The sequence below is a fragment of the Hippocampus guttulatus genome, chromosome 12 (assembly GCF_054856545.1).
Source record: "Hippocampus guttulatus isolate MCC_2025c chromosome 12, RoL_Hgut_1.0, whole genome shotgun sequence".
In the NCBI taxonomy this organism is placed as follows: Eukaryota; Metazoa; Chordata; class Actinopteri; order Syngnathiformes; family Syngnathidae; genus Hippocampus; species Hippocampus guttulatus.
The window spans coordinates 12,636,175-12,662,303 of record NC_141272.1 but is presented as its reverse complement, the minus strand read 5'-3'; the positions used below and the strand labels follow the sequence as shown (position 1 = coordinate 12,662,303).

General features: G+C 45.0%; 1 protein-coding gene across 2 annotated transcripts; it reads right to left on the bottom strand.

The window, feature by feature from the left end:
• Nucleotides 1-520: 520 nt before the first annotated feature.
• On the bottom strand, nucleotides 521-25,665 carry med13b (mediator complex subunit 13b). 2 transcript variants are annotated; one of them, XM_086125436.1, is made up of 30 exons: nucleotides 24,756-25,665; nucleotides 22,712-22,946; nucleotides 21,395-21,563; nucleotides 18,951-19,096; nucleotides 18,683-18,880; nucleotides 17,985-18,179; nucleotides 17,407-17,563; nucleotides 17,211-17,318; nucleotides 15,884-16,603; nucleotides 14,618-14,834; nucleotides 13,459-13,489; nucleotides 13,258-13,379; nucleotides 13,091-13,181; nucleotides 12,818-13,014; nucleotides 12,549-12,736; nucleotides 10,751-11,640; nucleotides 10,480-10,644; nucleotides 10,169-10,392; nucleotides 9,881-10,076; nucleotides 8,824-9,154; nucleotides 8,278-8,494; nucleotides 7,035-7,226; nucleotides 5,321-5,544; nucleotides 5,102-5,244; nucleotides 4,449-4,607; nucleotides 4,178-4,360; nucleotides 3,952-4,097; nucleotides 2,647-2,811; nucleotides 2,473-2,573; nucleotides 521-1,388 (listed from the first exon to the last, which is right to left on the bottom strand). In XM_086125436.1, the coding sequence occupies exons 1-30, from the start codon at nucleotides 24,819-24,821 to the stop codon at nucleotides 1,256-1,258; spliced, it is 6,309 nt and encodes a 2,102-aa protein (XP_085981562.1). In that variant the 5' UTR covers nucleotides 24,822-25,665; the 3' UTR covers nucleotides 521-1,255. The 2 variants fall into 2 exon arrangements, with proteins under 2 accessions (XP_085981562.1, XP_085981561.1); XM_086125435.1 differs by having other exon boundaries at nucleotides 10,480-10,647; nucleotides 24,756-25,664.
• Between the last annotated feature and the right edge of the window lie 464 nt (nucleotides 25,666-26,129).

The window sequence follows — 26,129 nt, the reverse complement described above, 5'->3', positions numbered from 1 at the left end:
CTATAAATGGTCATTTTTTGGGGGTCTAAAAACCCCTTACTATACATGGGTGGGGGTTTTTTTCCAGCAAAAAACACCTTACTATACATGGTCATTTTTTTTCCAGCAAAAAACGCCTGACTATACATTTTTCAGCTATAAACGGCTTACGATACATGGTCGTTTTTTCCGGCTAAAAACGGCTTACTATCAATGGTTTCTTTTTCAGCAAAAACCGCCTTACTGGTGAAAATGGTCATGTTTTTGGGGGGGAGCTAAAAATGCCTCATTATTCATGGTCATTTTTTTCGGAAAAAAAACGCCTTACTCTACATGGGCTTTTATTTCTGTGCTAAAAAATGCCTTACTATTCATGGTTGGGGTTTTTTTTCAGGAAAAAATGCCTAAAAATGCCTTACTAAACATGGTTGAGTTTTTTTTCAGCAAAAAATGCCTGACGATACATGGTCTTTTTTTTCGGCTAAAACCTTTTGACTTCCCCATTTAAAAAGAAATGATAAGAATTCATTCAAGGAGGAGGTATCATGTAGACGCACTTTATTCCTAAAACAGAAGCTGCACCATCAGTAGCGGCACACAAATATATGTACACATATACACACGCACACACACACACGCGCGCGCACGCACGCACGCACATAAGATTACCGAAATCTGTTATATAAAATATATCATCTGACAATGTACCTTTTGAATTCATCTTCAGAGCTCATTGAGTTAAAAGTGTGCAAGAGCGTCTGGGGCCCCAAATAGCGGGCGAGCGTGCGTGCGCACCCACGAGACGCAACGCTTCCTGCCCGCTCGCCGCGGGGAGGGGCGGGGCGGGACCAGGCGTCCACTTCATGTTTACAGCGTGGCGATAAAAAGGCGTGTACCCTTCTTTGAAAAAATAAGATTCTAAAAGTCATCTACAGCAAAAAAGTTCACCACTTGCTCCAAAGCCACTTCCTTTACACTGAGATGTACACACCCGCTAGGTTTTGTCATATATAAAAGACAGTAAGCGTTAAAAATTCCACATTTAAAAACTTACAATAAATAATATATGCAGGCATTTCATTAGGATAAAATTTCGATTGCAATCTACAGTCATTTAAAAACACCTTTTTACGAAACCTCCCTTGATCATCCAAAATGGATTCTTGGCATCTGATTGGACGCTGGCGGGAGCGCCGAGAGGCTTCTTCCTGCTCCTGGCGGGAACGCCGAGAGGCTTCTTCCTGCTCCTGGCGAGTCACGTGACTGCTTGTGAGCATCAGATCATGTTCATGATGAAGTTGTACATCTGCGTCAGCACCACAAAGTGAACTGGCAGGCAGGAGCGGCGGTCCTGAGTGGCGGGGTCGCAAGTCAACCAGGAGAGGGCGTTGTACTGCTCCAGGACAAATCTGAGAAAAAACCCCAAACAAAAACAATAAAACAAAACAGGCCTTCACGTTTACATCTGCTCAGCAAGTCACAATGTTTCCTCACAACTCAAATTGAAGTACTTTGTATTAATTCATGATTCACTTGCCTTTGGATTGTAAACTTAACCAATAAGAACATTTATGTATCATAAATGTCATTGTTTATTGTAATACAAATTCATTTATTGGTTGGCACGAGATACTTGAAATAATAATCGCATATAAAAACCCAATATTGAATGAGGAGGGAGAAAAAAAAAAGTCCTTAAGGGGCTTCTACCCCATGATAGGCTGGACAGCGATTTCACATGAAATATGTTCAAGATGATTATGAAACTAACTCCAGGTTGCCGAGCATCATCATGGTCTGCTTTGAAGTCAACCTGAATTGAGCACATCGCTGTAAGGATCCGCTACATCGAGCTTTTGTGGATGCAGAGCTCAAGCACAATCACGTCTGGATATACTTTTCCCAACTCTGTTACCGCCTACTCCAGAAGTTTAGCCTTGTCATCAGTGAGCATCGGAAAGTGCATAGTGACTTTTACGATCTCCTCTATTCTCATGCGATTGCTCCTTGCACTGGGTAATGACAACCTACACCTTGCACAATAACAAATAAACATCACAAAAAAATTATCTACAGTTTAAAAAACTAAATCCAGCCGTCTCGCACTCTTCCATCAAGTTAATGAGAACTTTGCACAATAGAAATACAAGAAGCACACACTAAAAATGTGCCACACGGCTAAGTAAGTTGATTGCTCCAATCCGGGCCATTCATAACAACTTACACTGCAAAGAAGAGAAATTCGGCACGCCTCCTCGCTGCCCATCTTTAAAACCCGCCTCAAAACTCACTTGTATTCTTTGGCATTTGACTTAGCATGACTTAGATTTGTTTTTGGTTTTGCTGTTCAGTGCTTTCTACCGTCTTTGTTACCAATTTGCTTTCCTGTTTGTTGTATATGTTAATTGCTCCATGTACAGCACTTTGTATGCAGCTATGGCTCTTTGAAAGTGCTCTATAAATACAGTTGAGTTGAGTTGAGAACTGACTGACCTGAGGACATCTGAGGTGTGGTTGGAGTCGAGGGGGTGGGAGTGTTTACTGTGCAGCAGCTCGTCAGATTGGACAGAGGACACGTGGAGGTGCAGAGAAGCCTGATGGAGACAACGGTCACATCACCAAGAGCGTGAAAAAAAAAAAAAGTTTAAAAAGAGGTCAGTCCTGTACCTTGAGGAAGAGAGGACACTGGTTCTGAGCTTGAGGACAGGCTGACCAGAACCAGTCGGGCAGCGGTCCGGCCTTGGCGGTGGACACAAAGTAGCCCAGCGCCATTGGCTGCTGCAGGATGTTCAAGGCCTCCTCGTGAGACTCCATGCGATCCGCGCTCTGACCCTACAACGCAACATGGGGGACACACGCACCCAAAAAAACCTCATCAAGAGTTTCTATCACTTTCAATGAAATGCCACACAGACTATAACACGGATCAACTGTCCAACATGTCCAAAAACCGTCCCCATTCTAAATATTTTTGGGGGGTGGGAGTGGAGGGTTGGTAATACTGCAGAAAAATGCAAAAAGTCTACACCCCATTGAGCACATTGCCAGCGAGAGAGATCTGCTACTAAGCGACAGACTTCATGAAAAAGGTGGTGGGTCAGCGTTTATTCAAATGTACATTCTTCTTCTTCGTGTTCATTTTTAAAATGGATATTCATCAAACAATTGGTTCATTAACATTATAGTGACATTAGTACAATTGGACATGTACATTCATCAATTTCGATTTACTTCATTTAAATCACAGGTGTCAAACTTAAGGCCCAGGGGCCAGATGTGGCTCACCACATCATTTTATGTGGCCCACGAAAGCACTTCAACTTTCATGATGCTTACTAAAATTTGTACCAAAATTTCATATTCTCGTATGTAATAAATAAGAGTGAGATGGCGTCAAGAACAATGCCTTTTCTCGGGTTTCGGTCAAAACGGCCCTTCCAAGGGAAACTAACTAAAATGCGGCTCGCAACAAAAAATGGGTATGGCACCCCCTGATTTAAATAATGGCTTAACTAACTAAATTGCTTCAAATGATTAAAATGACATTTTAATCAATTGGTGTCTATTAATTACATATATGCCCAAATTAGGCTGTGTATTTTTCCGCCTGTTGACTTTCATACAAACTAATAATCGCTTTCTTCAACGAAACAAGACCAGACTTCACGCTAAGTAAATTAATTTGTCCGTAAAGACACAAGATCATCATTCATTACGATATATTGTATATATTTTTCCGCAACATTTTGATTTGGTGGAATGTTGTAATATAAAATACACGCATATCGTACTGCACAAATGGGCGACGGCAACAGTTAAAAAAAAAAAAAAAAAAAAGGTTTTGTTGATGTTGCAGCAAACAGGCATTCGCCCTTGCTTGCGTTTCGTGTCGTACGGGAAACAGGATATGGAATAGCCATTTGGACTCCGCCGACAATTTGAGCTAACCACTACCGTGTCGCCAGTACAAACCTTGCTTCCGTCGCCGCCGTGGTGGTAATGCGAGCTAGGCGAGTGAACAGGGGACGTGGTGGGCGAGTTGGGCAGGATGCTGATAATGTCTGGATCCACCATGTCGTTGTCAAACAGGTCAAAGATGCCCATTCCGTCAGAGCCGTCTGCGACGGGCGAGAGGCAACCAGTTTGCTACGTTCAACCGCTTGCTAACGATGCGACCCGGCGCGTTGCCAACACTCACCTGGATTGATCGGGTTAAAGTTGATGTCGATGGGTTCCGACGTGTTGGTGTTGACTTGCACCATGGCCGAGGTGGGGAACACCAAGATGTGCGTGCACGACGTGTCCTGCGGCGTACTCAGCTGCGACGTCTGCATGTTGAGCGTGGTGCTGCGGCCGAACACTGAGCCCGTTGACACGGAATCTGCATCATGCGCAAATTCAAACAAATCACAGACAGAACGAGATTTGGAGGGGAGGGTTGCTTGATTCAGTTCTGTACTGAGTTTTACCTGGCATGACCACAAAAGAACCCTGCGGCTCCATGGCGACCAGGCAGGCGCTAAGGATGCTGGGAGTGTCTGCGGCAGAGATGCCGCACATCCGACACGTCTCCTTCAGGCGCTTGCTGAGGGACTGAAGGTTCCTTCTGCTCAGCAGAATACTCCAGTCTGGAACAACCACGACACATTAATTGCTTTTCTTCATTCTTTCGAACAAACACTCTGCAGTCTAATTTTCATTTATTTTCAGACATTTAAGGCAGAGGTCACCAACTTTTTTTAAAAACTGGTAGCTACTTCTTGAGTACCATTTTGATACGCTCTTCTGAAGTAATACATTTGTATTCTTAATATAAAAGTACCCGTTTTAAAACAAACAGTAGTACACGCAAATGTATACTTAAGTTAAATACAACTGAACTGCACTCAACAAATGTACTGTACTAGGTTCAAAAAATGCATACGCCACTGTCACATTGTGCAGTTTGAACATTTAATTCAGTGGTTTTCTCGTTAACCACTAGAGGGAGACCTCGTACCGCACTGACAACCACTGCATGAGAAGACAGCACTTGAAATCTGAGCGCTGATTTTTTTTCTGTTAAATTGAGGTTGCACTCGAGTTCAAATGTCATTTAGGAATACCGTCTTTTTGGATTTACCTCTTAGTTCACCGTGGCCCATCCTCCCCAGGCGACCAATCACCACCCTCCAGGGCAGCGACGTCACCTGCACCAGGCCCAGGCACCAATCCCACAGCTTCTGCAGACCCAGCCGTCGGGCAGAGCCCATTTTCCTGCGAGCCCTGCAACCCAACGCACAAGATCAGTTTGAGCAAAGGCCAAAAGAGATCGTCGACTGGGCAGGTGCGCCGGGCTCACCTGTTAGGCACGTCGATGCTGATGATGCAGCTCTCCAGAAGCTCGCCATGCTGGTCGGTACAAGAGGCCAGTAGCCAGCGCTGGTCGTGAGACAGGCAGTAGCCCACAAACAGGATGTTGTACTTCTGCGACGCCTCCCCGAAAGTCTCGCCAAGCTCCGTCTGCTTATCTTTCACCGGTGCCAGAATAAAAGGTGGTGTGTACAGACGCAGACACTCCGGCCTCTGCATGGACAGGGGAAAAGGTTAGTTTAAGGAGCTCACGATGCCAAAAGCCTTTCAGATAAGGCTGGGTGATTAATAGATATATTGGCCCGAATATAAGACGGTGTTTTTTTTTTTGCATTGAAATAAGACTGAAAAAGTGGGGGTCGTCTTATATTCGGGGTCTAGACATTATACCCATTCACGACGCTAGATGGCGACAGATATCGTTGAAGCGAATGCTGAACTTGACTCCCCAGGCCAAAATGAACCCGTCACGAAGAATAAAAATAGCGGTAGCACAAAAAAGAAAAAGAACGGTAAGAAAGAAAAGAGAAGAAACTAATAGAAGAGATAACAGAAAACGGAGAAACGTAGCGACAATCTGGAGAAAAGTGGGTCAAAAATCGGCCAGGTTAACCGGCAGCTGAGGAGAAGTTATGATGTCATTTACATTTCAAAAACCAGAAGCCATTCATTTACGAATGTGATTGCACTTTAGTTTACATATTTAAATGTGCAGATATTCAGATTAAAATGAGGCAAAATAACACGCCTTTTCTCTCAAATATATTGTTATAATCATTTGTTTCAGATGTACTGTAATTATTTTCTGTATAAAAATGAATTTGGTGTTCAAAAAGTATTTTTTCCAACTTGAGTCTTGAAAAAGAGGGGGTCGTCTTATAATCAGGGGCGTCTTATATTCGGGCCAATATGGTCCATGGTTTATTCAGAGAAACATCATCCAAACCTGTTATTCTTTACACTGGTTGTATTAAAGCAAGCTAATGGTAACTAGCAGAACCTAGATGTCGAGACGCCATGGCAGCTAACGTGCGCAGAGATAGTTGCTCGCAAGAGGCAGAGCCGTGACATAGCAACTTGGAATTCAACATGGCATTTTCTTGAACAGATTCTGACAAATCTGAGTTAGTCTCGCCATTTTACAGAGTTGGGCACTCCATCTCGACTGACGGAATGTCTGTCAATCGTAACTGATGGACGCTCGTTTTGCTGATCCTGTGTCAGGTGAGGCCAGTGCGCGGCACGTAATAAATCAGCCATTGCATGCGGAAGTGACAGCCTGTCTGTGTGTGTGGGTCAGGTTACATTCTTTCCGCCCAATAAATAAATAAATATCCATCTCTCTCCGTATCTGGATGCCACGTTCACGGGAAGAAAAAAAAATGACGAAAGATTTTAATCCACAGGCAAACTATCTGGCGTCTCACTCGATGGCAACTGGTGAGGGCAGTCAGCGCCTGAACATCACATCCGTTCCTAAGATGGTGCATTTCTTACACTATAATATAGGACACTTCAAACGTGGAAGCATTCGTTGTCGACCGGCTTATAAAAACGTATGTAGGATGCAATGTTGTTTCTATTTCCAAGGTCAAAAGTAAGGAATTCAGCAACTTTTAAACATGAAAAAAAGATTTCTGTGACCAAGAAATGTGAGATTTTCTTTTGAAAGCGGGCGCCCAGTCCCACTTTCATGATCCTACCTCTGGGTTTTTGAGCGCCATGTCGATGGCAAGCCCAGGACCGAAGCCCGTCAGAGATTTAAAGTTGGTGGAGTTTGGCAGGGGCCGCCGACACTGCGTGAAGACGGAGAAGGCGAGTGACTTGAGGTGCTGTCCGTACAGGTGACGCTCGCCACTGTGCACCGGCTGCAGGAGGTACTGGCACGGTACAATCTGACAAAACACAAGCAGATGAAGGATGTTACCACACTTGTATACAGAACTGTTTTGGGGGGGTGGAGGGGAGTCCGAGCCAAGATGATGGTAAATAATGAGAGCTAGAAATACAAGTTGACTGTGAATCACACCAGTATGGAGTCTGTGTGGGAAAAATAAGACTGCAATGTCTGTCTTGCACTACAGTATCAAATGTCAATCAAATTATTAACCTCATTAACTTTCAGATCCAAAACAACTCACACCTACATTTTCTGTAAAGACAAAAAAAAATGTTGCGAGATATTCATTTTTAAAAAGTATTTGCCTTTTTTTTTTCACTTACAAAAATCGCAATGGACATTTTGAAATTGGCTGTTACTCTGGATTTAACGCCTAATATCGATGCACTTGTAAAGGTTAAAACTTGAGTCAACAGCTTCAGTTCCAAGGAGCTTGCTTTGTTCGAAGCCTTTTGGGGGGGTTTTTTTCCATGCAGCGTCACATTTTGGATGTATTTAATACAGCCTCTTGGGCCCACTCGAGATCCAATGAGCGTGAATGAGGCCTCTGAAATGTAACATCATCAAGATTAATTATAAAGTTAGATCTAAATTGTATGATAAAAATGTTTGGTAAGCTAACACTTTTTCAATAAAGTTTTTACTTATTTCAGCGACAAAACTTTAAAGGTGCTTTTTCCCCCCCATAATTACTCCAGCCTCAAATATACAGTATAGTGCTGCGAGTTACTCCAATATATGGCCCGACGATGTCGAAGTGTTGCATTCCATCCAGCTATCTTCTCCAGTAAATACTTGTAACTGGATCATGTTCTATTATTGCAGCAGCAACACCACCACCACCATTAGCCCTAATTCTCTTTGACACATTGACGCAACCTTGTGTCAGCCAGTCTATCACTTTGCACCTGAACTATCCCGTTAATCAGTCCCTTGCTCATTCTCGTCTCCCCTGTGGGACTGAGACGCTCAGTGCATCGCACTGAATAAATGGTCACAGTAAATCCAAAAGCACACTTTTTTTTCATGGCGTTTGCGACACCTACCTGCACGGAGACGGCATTTCTGATTCGAGCGGGAAGGAACTGGAGCATCTCCATGTAGCAGCGCAGGAGGCCCAGCGTGTAAGCGCTAGAATGGACCTCGCGGTCGGCGTCCGTGTAACTGAACGGGTCCACGATGTACACCACGATGGCAGGTGGGTAGGAGATGGCGTGGGACTCTCCGTCTGTCGGCTTGCCCACTTTGTCTCTTTCCATTGTGCTGTGGAGATGAAAAAGATCTCCTGTTTACACGCTCAATATAGAAGCAACGTCTTGTTCAAAACCAAGCTGGGAGGAAGTCACAAATGTCCAAGTCAGAAGTCTCAATTGTTAAACCTTAATATTCATGCTGTCAGCAAGTCCCAAGTTCAAATGGGGGTAGGGGAGGGAACAGGTGCCCACTAAATTTCAAGCAAGCCAAGTCATTACCGTGTTGATCTTTCATATATTTGAACCAATTGAGTCCTGACGTTACCCCACTTACGGTTAAAGGTAGCAGTAGTAGTAATAATAACAACAACAAACGATGTATACACAGTAATGACTCACCTCTCAGGTGGTTCACTTGAGCATTGGGAAGTGACACCATTTTCCGCACCCGGGCCCTGCGAGATCGACTGGGGCCCGTTATGTGACGTGGCGCCCTGCAACCCGCCGGTCCCAAACTGGGGGTAGGCACCTGGCTTGGATGACGACAACCCACCCATGGCCTGGGGGCCGGAGGGGGCGGACGGAGGGGCACTGTTTATCTGGGCAGTGCTGGTGGTGTTTGAGTGTCCTGAGGCAGCACCAGAAGAGGCAGATTTCGGAGAGGACGCAGCGACGGGGTTCCGTTGGGAGAGGAGCGATCTGTCCAGAGACTGCTCCGATAGATAGGGAGCTGAGGGAGGAGAGAAATGTTCTCAGCACTGATTGGATGATTAGAACAAGAGCAAGACATGCCAAAAACCTCAAAGGAAATAACCCACAAAAGCTCACAATACATAAGGGGTTCTTGGTCGAAGATGATCGCGACATTTTGAGATTTCAAGGTTATAAACAGTGTGATGAGGTAGTTAGCGCAGCGCAAAAGAAAAAAAAAATCTGACAACACATATGCCCCCTCCTCCCCCCAAAAAATCTGAATGAAACTGCAGCATTAGTCTTAGTTTCAATTATAGTCCTTCACACAGAGCAGAGATAGCATTGTTGGATGCTCCATTTCCACGTGTTGCTGCCCAGTCTTAAATGTTCAATATAATGCTTGCTTCCATTTGGTTTTATGTGTCGGGTTTTACAGTGGAACCCGAACTGGGAGTTCCAAACAGCTTGAAGCAATCATGACTTGCCTGTTATTGGACAAGTGTGCTCATGAGAGTAAGAATAATCACTCAGGACTATTGCTCTAATGAGTGAAAATGTTTTAAGGGGAACATTTTTATCTCTCTACATGACACTTTTCACCAAATTAGCTGGGTCTGGAACGATGAGTATCCCCGGTGATAAAAAGGGATTTGTTGTATGACTTCACTACTGCGCAAGACTACGACGCATTGGAGCAGGACTCGGTCACAAACCGAGTGATATCGTTTCCTCCCACCACGGCATTAAAATTGGAGTGAAGTACCTAGATCATAGCGGCACACTTGAGCAAAGACTTTGAGTTTTTTGAAGGCCTCGCTGTTGGGATCTCTCGCGGCCATTTTGAGGAACCAGTCGCTGAGGGGCTGCTCGGCCATGCTCCTGTCTTCTGCGCTGCCAACCTTCAGGATGCCCTCGGGATGACTTTTGCAGATGGGCCTGTGCTGCCCGAGCTGGCACGCCTGTCGCGAGGAAATCAAATCACATCTTTGGATTATGAAACCTTTTTGGGTGGCAATATGAGCAGAAGAAGATGGGAGCGAAGCGCACACACCTCATACATGGCGCTCAAGTCTTTGAAGAAAGTCTTGGCCCGGCAGAGGAGCGTTTCACTTTCTGGGCAGATGACGACAAAGCCGACATCCCTCTGGGAGCCAAAAGGATCCAGGAGCAGCTTTTCCCAGTAGGGCAAGCCAAAGGGGGACAGAACCATAAAATCGTACTCGTAGCCGACCAGAAACGTAGGGATGGGCAGTGGCTCGGGAGACTCGTCTGTACCTGCGGCGCAGAGCAAGAGGGAAAAGCTTGAGAAGCTGCAGACGCAAAGTGAACTCAACTTTAAAGTATCGTTCTCCGCAGCCGTACCGTAAGACCCCCTCCCGGCCATCTTGTGAAACTGCTGCCAGGTGAGGGGTCCTTGCACCCCCCACGAGCGCACGCTTCTCTTCTTCTGAATGGCGTCCTGCAAGACAGGCTGGAGGGACAACAGCACGCGCAGCACATCCTGAGAGAACAGCTTGTTCATGTCCGCTGCTTCGCGAGGGGGACACAAACAAAAGCTTAACTTCACAAACCGAAAAAAAGGGAATGCAAACAAGAGGGAAGGAAGGAAGGAAGGGAGGGAATGGATACTTACATTTGCATTTTGGCCACTGATGAAGACAGGTGCTTTTCACAAGCGTTTCATCCACTTTGCCTCCTGACATGTTGTCCATAAACTGCCTGCCGTGCTCCAGTGCCATGTAGCAGTCATTGTGACAGTCTCTCTCCTCCACCCTCACAAAAGAGCTGTGGTTAGAGCTCAGTTTGGGGTACTCCACGCCCGCCATCGGCGCAAATGGGTTGGTGCATTGGTCCTGGAGCAGTAGGATGAGCTCATCGGGTGGTTTCTCCTTCAGACCGCAGGACTTGTGTTTCGCAGACGCCCGCAGCTCTTCAAAGCAGCGCTCCGTATCGCGGCCGGCGTCCGAGCCCCGGCCGACCACGTCCAGCTCGTCCTCCAAGAAAAGCCCGGCGGACTGGCCGAAGCGGCGATTGGCGACGGCGCTGAAGCCGCACGTGCAGGGGTACTGGGCCTCGCCGTTATCCTTCAGGTACACGCCCACGTCGGCCCCTCGGATGTTCATGTTGCACACGCACACGCAGCAGCTGTCAAAATTGCAGTCCTTGAAGAGGTTCATGACCGATTCGGAGAGGATGAGCGTGACATAGAGACTGTGGGCCTCCGGGACGGAGGGGACGGTGGCCGGCTCCACCGAGCTGAGCGGCCGGCAGGTAGAGGAAGTGGAAGCGGGCGAGTAGAGGTCCGAGTTGTCGTACTTGAGCGAGCCTTGGACGCTGGAGGGTCCGCGAGGCGTTCTGGGGGTGCGCGGAGTGCGAGGCGTGGGCACGGAAAAGCGGGGCGTGGCCGGAGAGGGGAGGATGCCGGCGCCGCTGTTGCTGGGAGGGGCGCTGCTGGACATGACAGGCGTGTGGGTCTGAGGGGTGTGGGTCTGGATGTCATCGGGTTCCACACTTGGGATGTTACTTTCAGAAGATAAAGGGGAAAAGGTGTTACGCTGTTGTTGGACGATTCAACAGTTTCAAAGGATTACACATATAAGCCAAGCACATTCTGTCCTTAGATGTTGGCCGGACTCCAACTTTCTTTGGAAACAGTTTCCACAGGAATTAAAAATACAGTCTCCCAAAAATGACGACATAGTTTTGTCATTGAATAACATTGCCAATTCTTGCTCAAATCATCTCCGATTTTCCTGAGATGTTAAAAGTTGAAAGACGTGGATTTTTTTCCCCGCTACTGAAAACAGTTCTGATGCGGCTTCACATGTGTGTTCACAAACGCCCCCATAGAATTTATTTTTTGTTGTGGTGCCTTATTTTCGCTTTTCTTAGTGTCAGTGAAGTGATCATTAATTTCCGTTTTTCGGAGGCTGTCTTTGAACACCTCTCCAGTCGCATCCATTCAAGTGCATATATTGAACATTTTTGGAGCTTTGCAAAATGGGTTCGACAATCTATAACTGTCACCTGGAGTTTTATAACTATTTCTTTTATTTGTCAACATAAAGGCTACTTTCTTGACTAAGACATGTGGATACTCAGAAATTCAACTCATAATGATGTCATATTTTGGGCACCCTGTGTTCGGTTACTCGGTCAAACTGTTACAATCAAACAGTTTTCAAGAGTCATACGCCTGAAAAACGTAAACCATTATGAATTAACTTTCATTAAAGAAACAAAGAGATGACATTTACAGTGAAGTGATACCAAATTTGACATCACTTTTGTAGTTCCTCTCTTTTTGCAACATCACCCGCAGAGGTTCTCAGTTTTGCGTTTGTTCGAGGTTTTCTTTTTCCACAAATGTTTTGGATTGAACTGCACTGTATTAGATGAACTGTCGTGGATTCACATGCTACATTTCTTACCTGTCTTTGTTCACCACAGGTGGCATCAGCTCCATTTTGCCGATGGTCCAGCTGCGCATGTACACACACTTGTGCTCTGGCAGCTTGATCGGCAACAGACACTGACTGGGCAGCGTCTTCAGGGGGGCGTACATGGAGCAGCCAGTAAATGGCTGACTCGTCTCCGGCTTGTACACGAAAGAAAAGTCCTACAAGAGAAGATGCAGGCCAGAATTTCAAAGATGGTGTCGTGTCTATGTGTTCCGAGCTCGAGTGTAGGTGTCGCGTACCTTCACTTCAGAAGGCTTGGGGCTGCAGAAACCCTCCTCCACCTCCATCTTGAAGTGGTTGCCGAGTTGGCTGCCGTCCAGCAGGGTGAGGCCCGCCCCCGTTTCCAAGCTGTCCTTGCTGCCAGAGTTCATGGGGGAGTAGCCCTGCTGTTCCAGCGAGGGTGGGGTGGGAAACATCTTGTGCAGATCTGCTGTGCCTGTCCAAGGAAAGGAGGGTGTTATTTCCCCGTTGAAAACATTCCCAACCGTAAAAGATCGGATCAATGATCTTACTTATACAAGATAGGGGGTCCAGAGAAGTGGGCTTTGCTTCTTTCGAGACAAACTTGTCATCGACACCTGCGCCAGCTCTTTTGGATCCAGGCTTTGCGACACATCATCAAGTCAAATAACAGTGCAAAATGAATTGGTGCTGTGAGAATCGTCATGTGCGCACTTACCGTTAACTCATCTTCATCCGAATTGAAGATTTTATCCAAGTCGCTGTAGGACACGGCCAAATCATTCTCATGGATGAGGCTGGTGGAGGCGGTTGGCTTACTGCCCGATGAACCTTGACCTTCTGCAACACGTTGACACAAAGCACAGTGTGAGAATGCTCTCACTTCGGATTTACGCAATGAACTACAGTAGGCACTCACCATCAGCTGAAGCCCCCGATCCATCATCCAGCTAAGTTTGGAAGAAGAACAGATCAAAACTCAACAATCATAGAAAATAAACACAGCCGTATAATTTTTCTTCATCTATTGCAGTGATTCTCAGAGTCAAGTACAAAGTGCCACGATTGAGACATGGGCTTTGTTAAAAGGTATGCAGAAGAACTACTGAATTAAATACAAACCAAATTTACAACATTAGGATGAAGCTTGTAGCTATGCATATTGCCTTTTAACATTGATTTTAAACCCTTAAAGTTAGGACGTCCCTCTACAGGGACGTCCGTCATCTGTCAAAACAAATCGCTGATGCACATCGCCATGTGTGAACATGTTATACATCTTTTAAAAGCTGAGTTTCTGGAGATTTGAATGGTAACCTAGATGTTACAATTGTCAAATATGAACCGAAGCTTGGGGAGACTGAAGCTTTGATTCTGTAGTGTTTTCAAGTCCTAATCAACATTCTAAATCCATTTTCAAGGCAGATATTGTGAAAAGAAATTAGACGAACATAAGATTCGCCTTTTCCTTCTGTTTCAAAACATCCGTAGTTCAGAGACAGTAACACTTACACAAATATTTACAGTATGGGAGAAATATTCATAATGTGACATTTTGAGAAATTCAAAAAGTGAGCAAAACTATGCTGATAATCCAAATAGTTCAAGAATAGCTCAAAATTGACTTTGGGTGCACCGTTTTCGGTAAAGTTGCCCTCGGCTTATCTGTTACAGTACATTTTTGTATTTTAAAGATGTCATAATGTTGATACTTGCAGAGCAAACCTTTAAATAGGCTAAAATACAAGATTTTTGAATGATGTACTGTAAACAGTATCACTCAAAAGTTTGGAAACACATGGACAACTGTGAGCTAAAAGTCATTCCAGGTCATGAAGCATCAACCAAGATCTGTGAAGATGTTACTGTTTATCCAATGTTTAGTATTACCTGCCATATAAAGTTGGTTAAAAAAAAAAAATAATAATAATAATAATCCAGTAATTTCCCCCAAAGTCAATCGAGTAAATTCAGCCAATTGATCAATCGTTCACAGTAGCAGACACCTAGGTCTTAAGAGACACATGAAATTGTTTATGAAAACAGTAAAGCCCGACCGCATTTGTGAAGACACCCACCTTGTGTTTCTTGCTCCCGTCCCTGTCGGCTGCAGCCTTGTCCCTCTTTTCCTTGAAACTAAACTCCTCGTCCCCTTCATTAAAGGCGTAAGGGTCTGGCTCCTCGTTATGGTCGCCCTCCGCAATGACGCAGGACAGGTTTGTGTTCCTCCGCTGGGTGTAGGTCTTCACCAGTTCCTGGGACACTTTAAGAGGCTGCATGGAGCCTGCCATCAACCTGAAAAGGAGATTTGAAGTCATTTTTGCTTGGCGTCTACATTTCAGTGTACAGCATATTGCTGGTAAAGAGATATGGGAAGTAATGGCATACAAATACTTCATTACAGTATCTGAGTAGCTTTTTTCCCCGTAACGTGCATATTGATTTGTATTTATTTTTCAGTATTTGGGCTTTTTAATGAGTACATTTTCAAAACAGGAATGTTCTTTTTTTTTTTTAAGTTTTTAAAGCATCACAAGAATTAATAGATTACGCCTTGAAGAAACAGCTAACATAGCTGGCTTTCGGCTCTGCCAATCATCTCAAGTTTTACTGCCTTTACCGTACGCCCACCTTGTTATTGGCTCTATGTCAATGCTATAACATGACATGCAATTGGCTAGAAAAACTCAGAAGCATGCAGTGCTCCTCACCAGCACGCAGAAGACATTTCAATTGAAAATGTCAACGTAAAACGTAGCTTGAACTAATCACCTCTCAACTCAGGGACAAGACACAGCACAGAGGAATTTATGGTGAAGGGTAGTATCTCAGGCTATTCAGAGTGCCAAAACATAATTTGCATTGAGAAGCTAGCAAAGATAAAATAGAGTAATGCCTGTAGCGTTTAAAATACACAATCATAAAAAAATTGAAAGTGAAAAAATTGCTTCCAAGTGCTTGGTCTACTTGCATGATTTGTCACATCAGGTTTTGGAAACCAATCCTGGGTCAGTTTTAAGGGTGTGTTTACTGCCAATCCTTCAACTTTAATAGCCTTCAAATTATCTGATTGGTAGAGGGGACATTTGATGTGACCAGTGAAGATACATATTTTTACTCTTTAACTCATTCGCTCCCAAAGACGTTTTTAAACGTCTTTTCAGGCTTGGTCCAGAATTGGCTGGTACTGAATGAGTTTTAAAGTACATTTTCAGAGCCTATACTTTTACATGAATAATGAAGGCGGCTATTTGTTTTTTAATTTTTTTTAACAAAAGTAATTGTACTTCTACTCAAGTACAGAATGTGAATACTTTTCTCATCTGTGCTGGTAAATTGCTTACTCTGTAACCGACACGACACTTTCTGCTCCCGTGCCGCTTCCAGCATCATCTCGTACTTTATCCACAGGTAGGAGAGGCGTGTGAAAGATGGATGCCTTCTTCCTCGGTAGGTTGAAATACTTCCAGGGGTTGTGTCCGGGGTCTTCGTTAGGGTTGACGGCGGAACCGATGAACACCGTGGGCTCCAACGTATCGTTAAAGGGTGGGGGTAAGGGTAAAGGCATGGCCATGTTTTCTGGAGGGGGCTCCTCCGATGAGCTCTTCTGTGGCAGCACGCAAGGCTCCACTGAAGGCGGGTAAAAGGGCTGGTGAATGGGTGTCGAGTTCTTCATGCCGCCCGGAGTCAGGTCGCCATCAGCATGGTCGCAGGGGTGCGGGCTGAGCGGCGGAGGTGGTGGCGAGCCGACGAGGTCGGTGGGGGGACCGTGGGTGTGCAGCGTGGGTGCTTTGGGGGGCGCCGTGGTGTCCACGTGGTGCAGGCTTGGGTAAGAGGAGCCCTCTTCCTGCCCTCGTAGACAAAGTCTCTGAGTCTGAGGGTCCAGCAGCTGCTCGTCGCTCACAGAGTTGCGGTGGTGAAAGGGAGTCTGCGGCCTCTTCTGCTGCTTCTCGCCCTTCTCCAGCTTCTCGGCCAGCTTGTGCTTTGGGGCTGGCGGAGTGGGCTGGCCTGACAACGGCGGGTGTCCTGAGGTGCTGTTGGGTCGCTGCTTCTGATTTTTATGTCTAAGTGAGGAGGGGGGTGAAGAAAAAAAAAAGACAAAACTAACTTCAGGCATTCTCACATATAAAATCTAGTAACAAAATTCTGTATGGTGTTTACTCATATACTGACCAGGATATTAATTTACTCTTATTAATGAGAATTAGGCATTTCTTGGGGATTAGGAGATCATTCGTGGGAAGACCTTTTTCCAATACAAATGCATTTTCAAATCTTTTTTCCTTCTATAACTAAATGATACTTCTCTCTGATTAACTTGCTTGCACTCTTTTCAGCGTTCATTAGTTGATTAATTTTTTTCCCAATTGACTCAGTCTGAACTCTGGGCCTGTTTAAACACAAAGTACAGGTACTAACAGGAAGTTAGTCATCGCTTACAGTTTTTTGTGCCTTCTGCCATCAAATGTAAGAGTATTAGATTGTTCTACAGGTCACAATAAGACGCTGGCATAGCTAGATGAACAAAGATATACAGTATTTGTCATTAATAAATCCCGCAGCACCACACGTTAATTTGCTGCCACGCGATGATGTCACGGCACCCTGGTTGGAAATCACAGATGACACGATTTGAGGAAATACCAGAACCACAATATTTGATGGGTATACCTTGAACAATTGCAATGTGGCCTGTGGACGGGCTCCATGAAATCCCACAGCACAGTTTTGTCTGCCTCCTCCTCACAGGTCCCGTTGGTCAAGTTTGTAAACTTCCTCCTATCAATGTCAGAAATTACATTTAACAAGAAATTCCTGTCATGTTTCTTTTTTTTTTTTGATTGAAAGAAGAAATGCTTTGACGTACTTGTTCCCAGTGCGGTTTATGTTATACTCCTGCCAAACGGACTCCACCATGTGGCTGGCCAGCCTGCGAGGAATTTTCCCCCCGTGAAAAGTGTTGTTTGAACTGTAGCCGTCGGATGCAGAGGACAATTTATGCCACCTCTGTGCTGGCTGATAGTCTACAATAGAGGCAAGATAAATATGTTATACACTGATACAAACCCAATTCCAATGAAGTTGGCATGTTGTTTAAAAAAAAAAAAATGATTTGGAACGCATTCTCAAGGTATATTTAATTGATTACACTACAAAGACAAGATCTTTAATGTTCAAACTGATATACTTCTTTGTTTTGAGGAAATATTCATTTCATTTGACTTTTATGGCTGCGACACTTTCCCCAAAAAGCTGGGACAGGTGGTAAATTTCTGTGTCTTTGGAGTGTATTCACTTACAAATAATTTGCAACAGTGGTAAGTCAATGTATCAATTCAATGCATGCTGTGACCAATTTACTTGGATGTGAAATCAATTTTCCCATTGAAAATGTATCGTGTTATTTTTGTCATATATTTTTGGGAAAAATCGGTTAAGTCGAACCAGTCTGAGCTTCCTCTGGTGATGTTGGTGGTGTCAGCGTGACAGAGGACATGGCGGGATCTCTGTGAGAGGCCTGGCCAGGTTGGGCGTTGGACATGCTTCCTGAGGTGTTGGATGCGCCTTGAGGGACGACTGGAGGGAGGTCCGTCAGGGGGAGGAGCACCAGGCAGGAAGGGTACACCATCCTCACCCCGGCTGGAAGAGAAACACACACATGCAAAAACTCACAACGCGTACAAGTAAAATGCTTCAAATGAATGATGGCTGGTTTGGAAAAAAAATATTCAACTGCGATTTTCTTTTCGTCAATATTGTGAGTGTGATTTATTAAGCAATTATTTTTAGGTCTTATTTCCATCTTTTTAACAGAAGCAACAAATTAATCACAACTTGAATTTATTAATGATTTGGTCTTGTATGCAAACAAATCTACGGCCTATCACTTCAACTTTTCAAGTCATGAAACAGTGATATGTAAACATGTGGACTGCACGTCTTAAGCGCTTTACTTATCTCGACTCCATATCCATCAATAGCATAATACAAAGCTTACCAACTGATTGAAATGAAGCAAGTCTCTGTCTTTTTTTTTTAAACCAAATTGCAGCCTCTCAGTTGGAAAATCCAGTTCTATTATATTTCAATGTCTATTTGAATTTGATTGATTGTTCAGCTATTTCAAATGTGTGATGCCTCACCAACAAGGACCTTCACGGCCGCCAGGGAGTCATTCTCCCAGTCGCCGTCATCCATCTTTTCCTCCTGGATCTCCGTGGGATTGGGGCCGATGGGATAAAACTGCCGCCACTCTTCAATGAGCTTCTGAGTGGGTTGATCCGACATTTTGAAGCCCTGGCCCGTGAGAGTCCCGTTCAGGCCGTACGGGCTTAAGATGACTGGAACACAAAGTACGTGTAAACAAAGAATCATTGTGTCAAAACATGAGTGTGATCCGCACAGACCTACCTTGCAACGGGCTGGAGCTCTGCTGGGCAAGGCTCAGGTGATCCTCACTCAGCCATTGCAGAGGCTGGTGTTGCGCAATCTCCACACTCGTGCACACACTGCTGTCACCGTGCACAAAAAATGTGAACGTGCAGGACAGGTGCTCGCTGTGATGGGGTGAGAGACACACAGTGCCACATTTAATACAGTAGGATTAGGGCTTTGAAACAGCACAATGACAGTTTGGAACGAGGTGTCAAGTGAATCTCTTGTAGCGGGGGGGTGGGGGGGGGGCATTTGAAATCATGAACAAACGATGAGGAATCATATTCTCAATAGCTTCCATCTGACTGCTTCAAATGTGTTCCAATAAGACCATCAGTCCTTTTATCAGGCCATTTCTTGAATAAAAGCATAAAAAGAAAAAGGCCGGAAAAAAATGTGTACGGCCTTGAAATAATACGACCATAGCCATCAGTAGCTTTCATTTCTCGAAGCGGCCAAGTGCCCTCAGATAGTACTTGTTGACATAGTTGCTGTAAAACCACAGTGCATGCTCAGCATTTTCCAAAGGCTGACCCTGTTTATTGGCCAACAAGGGCCGAAAACTGTCTTAAAAAAGGCCTTAAAATAAAATAAATAAAAGGCAATATACATTTACTGCTACACTATACTGAATCTTGGCCAGACATGATTGATTCGGTGTTTGTCAGAAAGGGAAAAAAAAAAAACACGAATTCAATCCACTTTACATTTGCAACTACATGAAGCTTCTTCCCTTTATTAAAAAACAAAAACAAAAAACTGAGACCTGCTGACAGCAGCTTTAACGTACTGTAAGACTTTGGCAGCTATTTTAACACCCCCCCACCCGACGCCGTTTGTCATTTCTACCATGAAAGAGTGACAATTATCGAAAAAGATTAAAAAGAGCTCAACTGAATACTGACTATGTCTTGATCATTTGAGTGAACTTGTTCAACATCACCCGAGAGATCTGTAAGTCAACTATACAGCACAATGTGCTAAGAGCCCGGCTGTGGTAAAACAAGCATGTGGACTGAACACATTGTCAGCTACTTTTGATCGCATTTCTTTTAATTAGGCCTGGCCTGGATCCAGTGTAGTCTGCTCAGGGTGGTGCAGTCAACATGTTTTGGCAGAGTGCGCAGAAATATAGACAGGACAAGGAGGCCAGCTTTGCTAACTGAACTGCCGGGTTGCTCTCCAAAAGGCGTGTTTCCTTGCGTCATTGGATTGGCGCACATAGAAGACAGTCGCACGGCAGAGGAGGTCTACAATTTATGACAACTGTGATTTAATGCACTTAAATATGGCACACTTCTGCTGATGACAAAGCAACTCAGGAAAATTATCAAGCGACCTCAACCCGCCGACTAACTACGGCATCACAATCTGTTATTTCCTAGCGAGTGTGACACTTCAAGCTCCCAAAGCAGCAAACATGAACATCTGCAAGTGCCGCTTTTCCAGATAATCCCCACTTCGAACAAGTGAAGGACGTCGTGGGGTGGGAAGCCCCTAAACAGTACTACGAATGAGAACATCTGCCTGTACAAGCGCGTAGTTATTTCTTAGTGATGCCCCTGCATGCTGATCACTTATTGGATGGCAATTTGCATTTAAGTTTGCATCTGATTGGTCAAAGTCAGATAAAAACCATACAACTCCATATGAAACTTATTTCATATAGTTTCAATACGCATACCGCACAGACCATTATCGCAAATAAGTATATATTTTTTTCAATATATTGTGCAGCCGTAGTAGATTGTATGCCATTTACCACCATCGATGTGGATCAACGTGCGGATGAAGGACTGCTTTTGCAACACGGAAACGCGTGCCGGATTCATGACAATGTGTAGCAAGATCGAGTCATTGCTCATCTTCCACGGGGCTCTCCTTTGTCGCACATAAAATAATGTCAAATACTTGAGCTCATATTTCACGCTTGAGTTTCAACAGTCGTTACTTTGCAGTAGAATCTTTGCTGCTCATCAACTGACGCTGTAAATCTGAACCAATCTCAAATGACTGCCAAAGCGGTACCTCTTTAGGATACTAGTTCTTCTCTGTTCACCACCATCTTATTAACGGGAACAGTGCAGGACAACAGACTACGGAATCCGTGAAGGGAAAGAAAAGCCTTTATGATATATTTGCTAAATCGCCAAGCCCTGCTCTTGAGTTCCCTGCTTTAAGAGCACTTTGTAGATACAGCTTGATTTGAAAAAGCAGCAAACAGACAAGTGGTTCGTCACTCAGCAACAAAGTGTGCAATTTTACTACCCTAATTTTCATTTGCCCTGAGGCATGTTTAGGGGCCTAGAGCATTTAATGGAAGAGCCAGGGAATAGCTTTGGTTAAAAAAAAAAAAAAAAAGAGAGAGAGAGAGAGAGACCACCATCTGAATGCAGCAACGAGGGAACAGGAAAGGCTACCTTTTGTTGATGACTTTTTCATCCTTCTGATAGGGCTTCACAAACCACTTGCCGATGCGTACGAAACCGCGGTTCATGAGGCAGCGCTCCAGCAGGTTGTGGATGGCTTTGAACAAGAGCGTGCGACACTCATACGACAGGCCGCTTTCCCACTCTCCGTCCTCCTCGCCTAGAGGGAGACGCAGATGTTAGAAAACTGGAAATGCACAAGCACTTATCCCAACGGGTATGCTCATATTGTGTACTTAACCGCGAGAAAAGTTGTCTGTCAGGTTTCAACTGTATGGGCGGCACGGGTGAAATATCTTTTGAAAGGCGATGTCAGAACTTCTTGTTTACATAGAATACAGTAATCCTGTGCCAAATTGCGGGTAAAACTTTATGGCCCAAGCAATTGGAACACATTTATTGTTATTTGAGGATTATATCCAAGTATCTGAAGCCTACCCCCCCCCCCCCCCCATTATTATTTTGAAGAGTTGTAGATGCACTGCTTTCTGGAGACGAACTTCAGCTCCTACGGCTGGGTAGTGCAGTGTGTCGAACAGTCACCGTCGGCCTCCGTACAAGCGCACAGTAACCGCCACATCGTCTAGCCTTGCACCTGCCTTCACTCAAGATTTTTTCTTATCTTCACTGACAAGTCCAATGACTTCAAAAATAAGTGAAAGCATGTATATTTATTCATGCCCTTATGTGTCTAGATTGTATTTCAAGAGCATGAGTGGGTAAGTCCGGACTTGAACTGTAGGAAAACATATTTTGGGGGTGGTGTCAAATAATAATAATAATTGTCATAAAGTGTTGTGGAAGGCCTGTGTTAAAATTCTCCAGGTGTGCCTAATGCAGTGGCCTGAAAGTAAACAACCCAACTCTGTTGTTTTTGGCTCATTTGCTGAGTGTCAGGCTCAGGATCATTTCAACCCTCATCTGCGCCGACCCCTCTCCAGGAAGGCGTATCCCACTCATAAAGAAATGAGTTTTAAAACCCCAAAATAGGTCATCTTGAATGGCTCGCCGAAAATCAAATTTCCACTCGCGTTTTTGAGGAAAGCTGCTACATACCGGCCTGAATATCCAGTGGCAGAAAGCCAGCAGATTCCACACAGCTTCGGAGGACTGACTCACAAGACATCAGATGTTGTATAATCCAAACAGCAATGGAAAAAAAATGTCTTGCTTTTGAAATGGTAAATTGAAGCACTTTTTTCCCTCTTTGCTTTTATTCTACCTGCGTGTTATCTTCTGTGAGTTGTTACATTTGACCGAATATATCTTACACGCCAGATGATGTGGAATCAGACATTGCGCACTCACTCAAGAGCTCGTTGTGGATGAGCTCGGCAAAGCTGGGGTCATCGCCCCACCAGAAGAGCCAGAGCTCCCGGCGTCCGGGCGTGTGGTGCCGCCGCCACACGCTCAGCACGTCTGCTGCCATGCACCGGCTGAAGCTGCACAAGATGGGGTCCTCCTCGGTCACGGGGAAGAGGATGGGCGACGAGGTGGGCCCTTCCCACACAAAGCGTCGCCATTTGATCCCGGTCAAATCAGCCTTGAGGAGAAAAAAATAAAAGGATTGATGTGAGGCTGAAGACAAATAATACAAGTCCTTACCCTAGTTGCAATCCTTCTCTCTCTCTCTTCTCTGTCTGTCTGTCCCTGACTTCTCTCACTCCATCTCAAAACAACTGGTCAAGGCAGAAGGCCGCCCACAATACTCTTAGGTGGGGTTTTTTTTCATTAGTGGGAGTCTTTCCTTGCCTAGGAGGCCAAGTGTTTTATCATAAACGTGTGTGGCGTGTGCATGGAGACCCGATTCATTCTGTTGTGAAATGGCACTATTACTCCATTCATCCAAGTGCTGTGTGATAACATTCGTTTACCCATTGCTAGCCCTCCCAGTTTTACACTATTCTAATAAAATGATAGGCATTTTTCAACAGAAGAGTTAAAAAGACAAAAAAAAAAGCAAGTAGACGTTTGTCGATCATCATCATCATCCATTTATGAACTTTGTCACTGACATAAAGGCAGCTAGTCATACACCTGTCGTACACTTCACATTCAACAGCACTATCTGCTATCTTCTATCAAACTAACAAGTTGCCTGATTAGCCTACAATATGATTTGTCTATTCTAAACTTAACATAAATTAGAAAAATGATTTGGGGACCAAGCAAGCCAAGCATCTCCATGCACTGAGTGGGAGGAGGACTTTTATTTCCCCATGTCATTTTTGAAGTGTGTTTGCCTCATCTGCCAGTGCACTATGGCGACCCCAAAGAAAGAAAATCTGAAGCAGCATTTTTAGGCTGTTGTTAAAAACAAGTTCCAGTGCAGTACTGTTCCACCATGTCTGATGATTATTTGGAAGTGTGCTTGCGGCTCACTATCAGTAGCGACCGTTCGAACTATGCATCCCTGGCTCATTCCATTCAGTGCAAGTCATGAGAAGAAAGTAAGGACAGAAAATGTGCACTAGTTGCACTCTGCAGTGCAATATGACTTATGCAAGCTACATCAAAATATATTGTATATGGAGAGTTCTCAATACATTCATAAATGTTTTGCATTTCTATTGTAGATAGATCATTTGATCATTTCTTAAGTAGGTCCCTTATTGCTAAAGTATGCGCACTACTGGTTTAGAGTTTTGAATTAACCTGACATGCATGTTCCAGCAATGTGGGAAGAAGCCAGAGTACCACAAAGTAGAACATGCAAACTTCATACAGAAAGGCTAAACGTGCTCTCTTTTGCTTCATGCACAATATTAAATTGACTAAACACAGTCAACAAGCATAATGAGCAGCTGTGAGTGAAAGTCACAAAATAAACAGGCTTGCTTGGAAAAATGACACACAATCTTGACTAATGGGTCAAGTTGGCAACGCAGGAGCGCACGTCAGTCGAACCCGATTAGTAGGTAAAGCAGTTAACAGCTGACGGGCACGTCTAACACTGTTTGTAGTAAGACTTGCTCGTAATTACTGCTAATGTCAGCGTATTGTGTGCACCCTACGCGGCGTACTAACCCGATTCACAAGGCAAGTGGGCACCACTTGGCCCCGCAGTGTGTGTACTGCTCCTATTATGGAAGTTGGCCGAGATCACTATTTGCAAGTTGCAGGCCCCGATGCCTTCACGCCAGTCTGCAAGTGACGTTACAAAGCTCGGCAGCCTGATTAGCCAAAATGGCTTTCTGTGGCCTCAGCGGGCGCAGCTAACGAGCCGGGCTAGCCCCACACACACACACACACACACACACACACACACACACACACACACACACACACACACACACACACACACACACACACACACACACACACACACACACACACACTCTCTCTCTCTTACCAGGCAGAAGAGGTTGGAATGGCAGTCCTCCAAACTGGCCCCGTTTGGTACAAAGCACGAAGTCATCCTTGTCACTGCGTCGTCGGAACCTTTAAGTCCATGGTCTCACACAAGAACTGCTCGCTCGGGGGTGGTGGTGGTGGTGGGGGGTAGCGCTTCTACGACCAGCCGCCGCTCCTCAGCCAGGGAACTTCCAGCCGGCGCTAGCCGCAGCCGCTAGCCCGAAAGCTAAGCCAACGTCATGGATCGCAAAGACAAGCATCGAGCTAAACGATTCATCGATCCGATTTAAAATGTATTGTTCCGTGGGCTTCCAGTGAGTGAGCTGGCGGGGGCTACATTACCGTAAATACCAAAATAGCACGAGTTAACATGACCCGGATTGACTACCGCTGACTAAGTGATATTCGCGGTGCAAAAAAAACGGGGAGCTCCGAAAGTCACCCACCCCCCCAAAAAAGAGAGAGAACGAGAGAGAGAAACTTCAGCCCCCAAAGCGCTAATGCTAATGGTTGCTAGCTGATCTGAAACAATTTCAAGGCACAGGAACTCTGTGTGTCTGTCTTGTCTGTGTGTCTGTCTCTCCCCTCCCCCTGGTCTCTGCTAGCCTGCTAGCAGACGAGCTAACATACCAGAGGTCCAACAACGCTAGCTTCCATAAAACAATTAGCTCAGCCGCCCCGCCGTTTCGCTAGCAAGCACCATGTTGCTCCCCGAGCGATCCCACAGAAAACGGCCCCCCGAGAAAAGGAAGGAAAGGGCGAAACGGCGAGGCTACTCATCGGCTTGCGCGCCCCCCTGCTTGAGCTCCTTGGCTCCAGCAGATTTCCATTATTTCAGCTCATGGATTGAATTCTTTAATGGCGGCCAGGAGGACAAGTCTGCCTCTCGGCTCTGATTGGCCATTTGCCGCTAATGGGGGCGTCATCAGGCTTCAAGTCGCTCCATGACTTCACAGTTTACAAGATGAAAGCTCCACTTGCATCTGTCATACTACTGTCACTGGTGCTTACCCCTTCGATGATGTCTCTGGCCGACACGATACTCACTTCAACACGTTCGAATTGCATTGTGTCGATGTGCATAGGCTACTTTACACACACACACGCACGCACGCACACAAAACTTTGTTTCTATCAGTTATTCACACAGTTTTCCATTACTCTTGCTACAATTTCTCCACCAATTCAAATAATTCGAAATTAAAACAAATCAGGACCTGTTTTCACATTCCAAAAGTTCCCAGTCCTAGAATTCTACATTCTTCACCCCACACATCATTCATTCACAACGAGACAGTCAAAAACGTTCCGCATTATTCTCATTCCAAATCCAATCCTATTCAGATCATTCGGAAGATGCTGAGAACAAATT

What these genes read in the sequence shown, in the direction of transcription:
- med13b (XM_086125435.1), bottom strand. Translation starts at nt 24,821, where the DNA reads ATGACTTCGTGCTTTGTACCAAACGGGGCCAGTTTGGAGGACTGCCAT. An exon ending in CATCCACAACGAGCTCTTGA is followed by an intron (nt 21,564 to 22,711) that starts GTGAGTGCGCAA and finishes GTCTCCCTCTAG; the next exon opens with GCGAGGAGGACGGAGAGTGG. An exon ending in AGCATCGACGTGCCTAACAG is followed by an intron (nt 5,245 to 5,320) that starts GTGAGCCCGGCG and finishes GTTGGGTTGCAG; the next exon opens with GGCTCGCAGGAAAATGGGCT.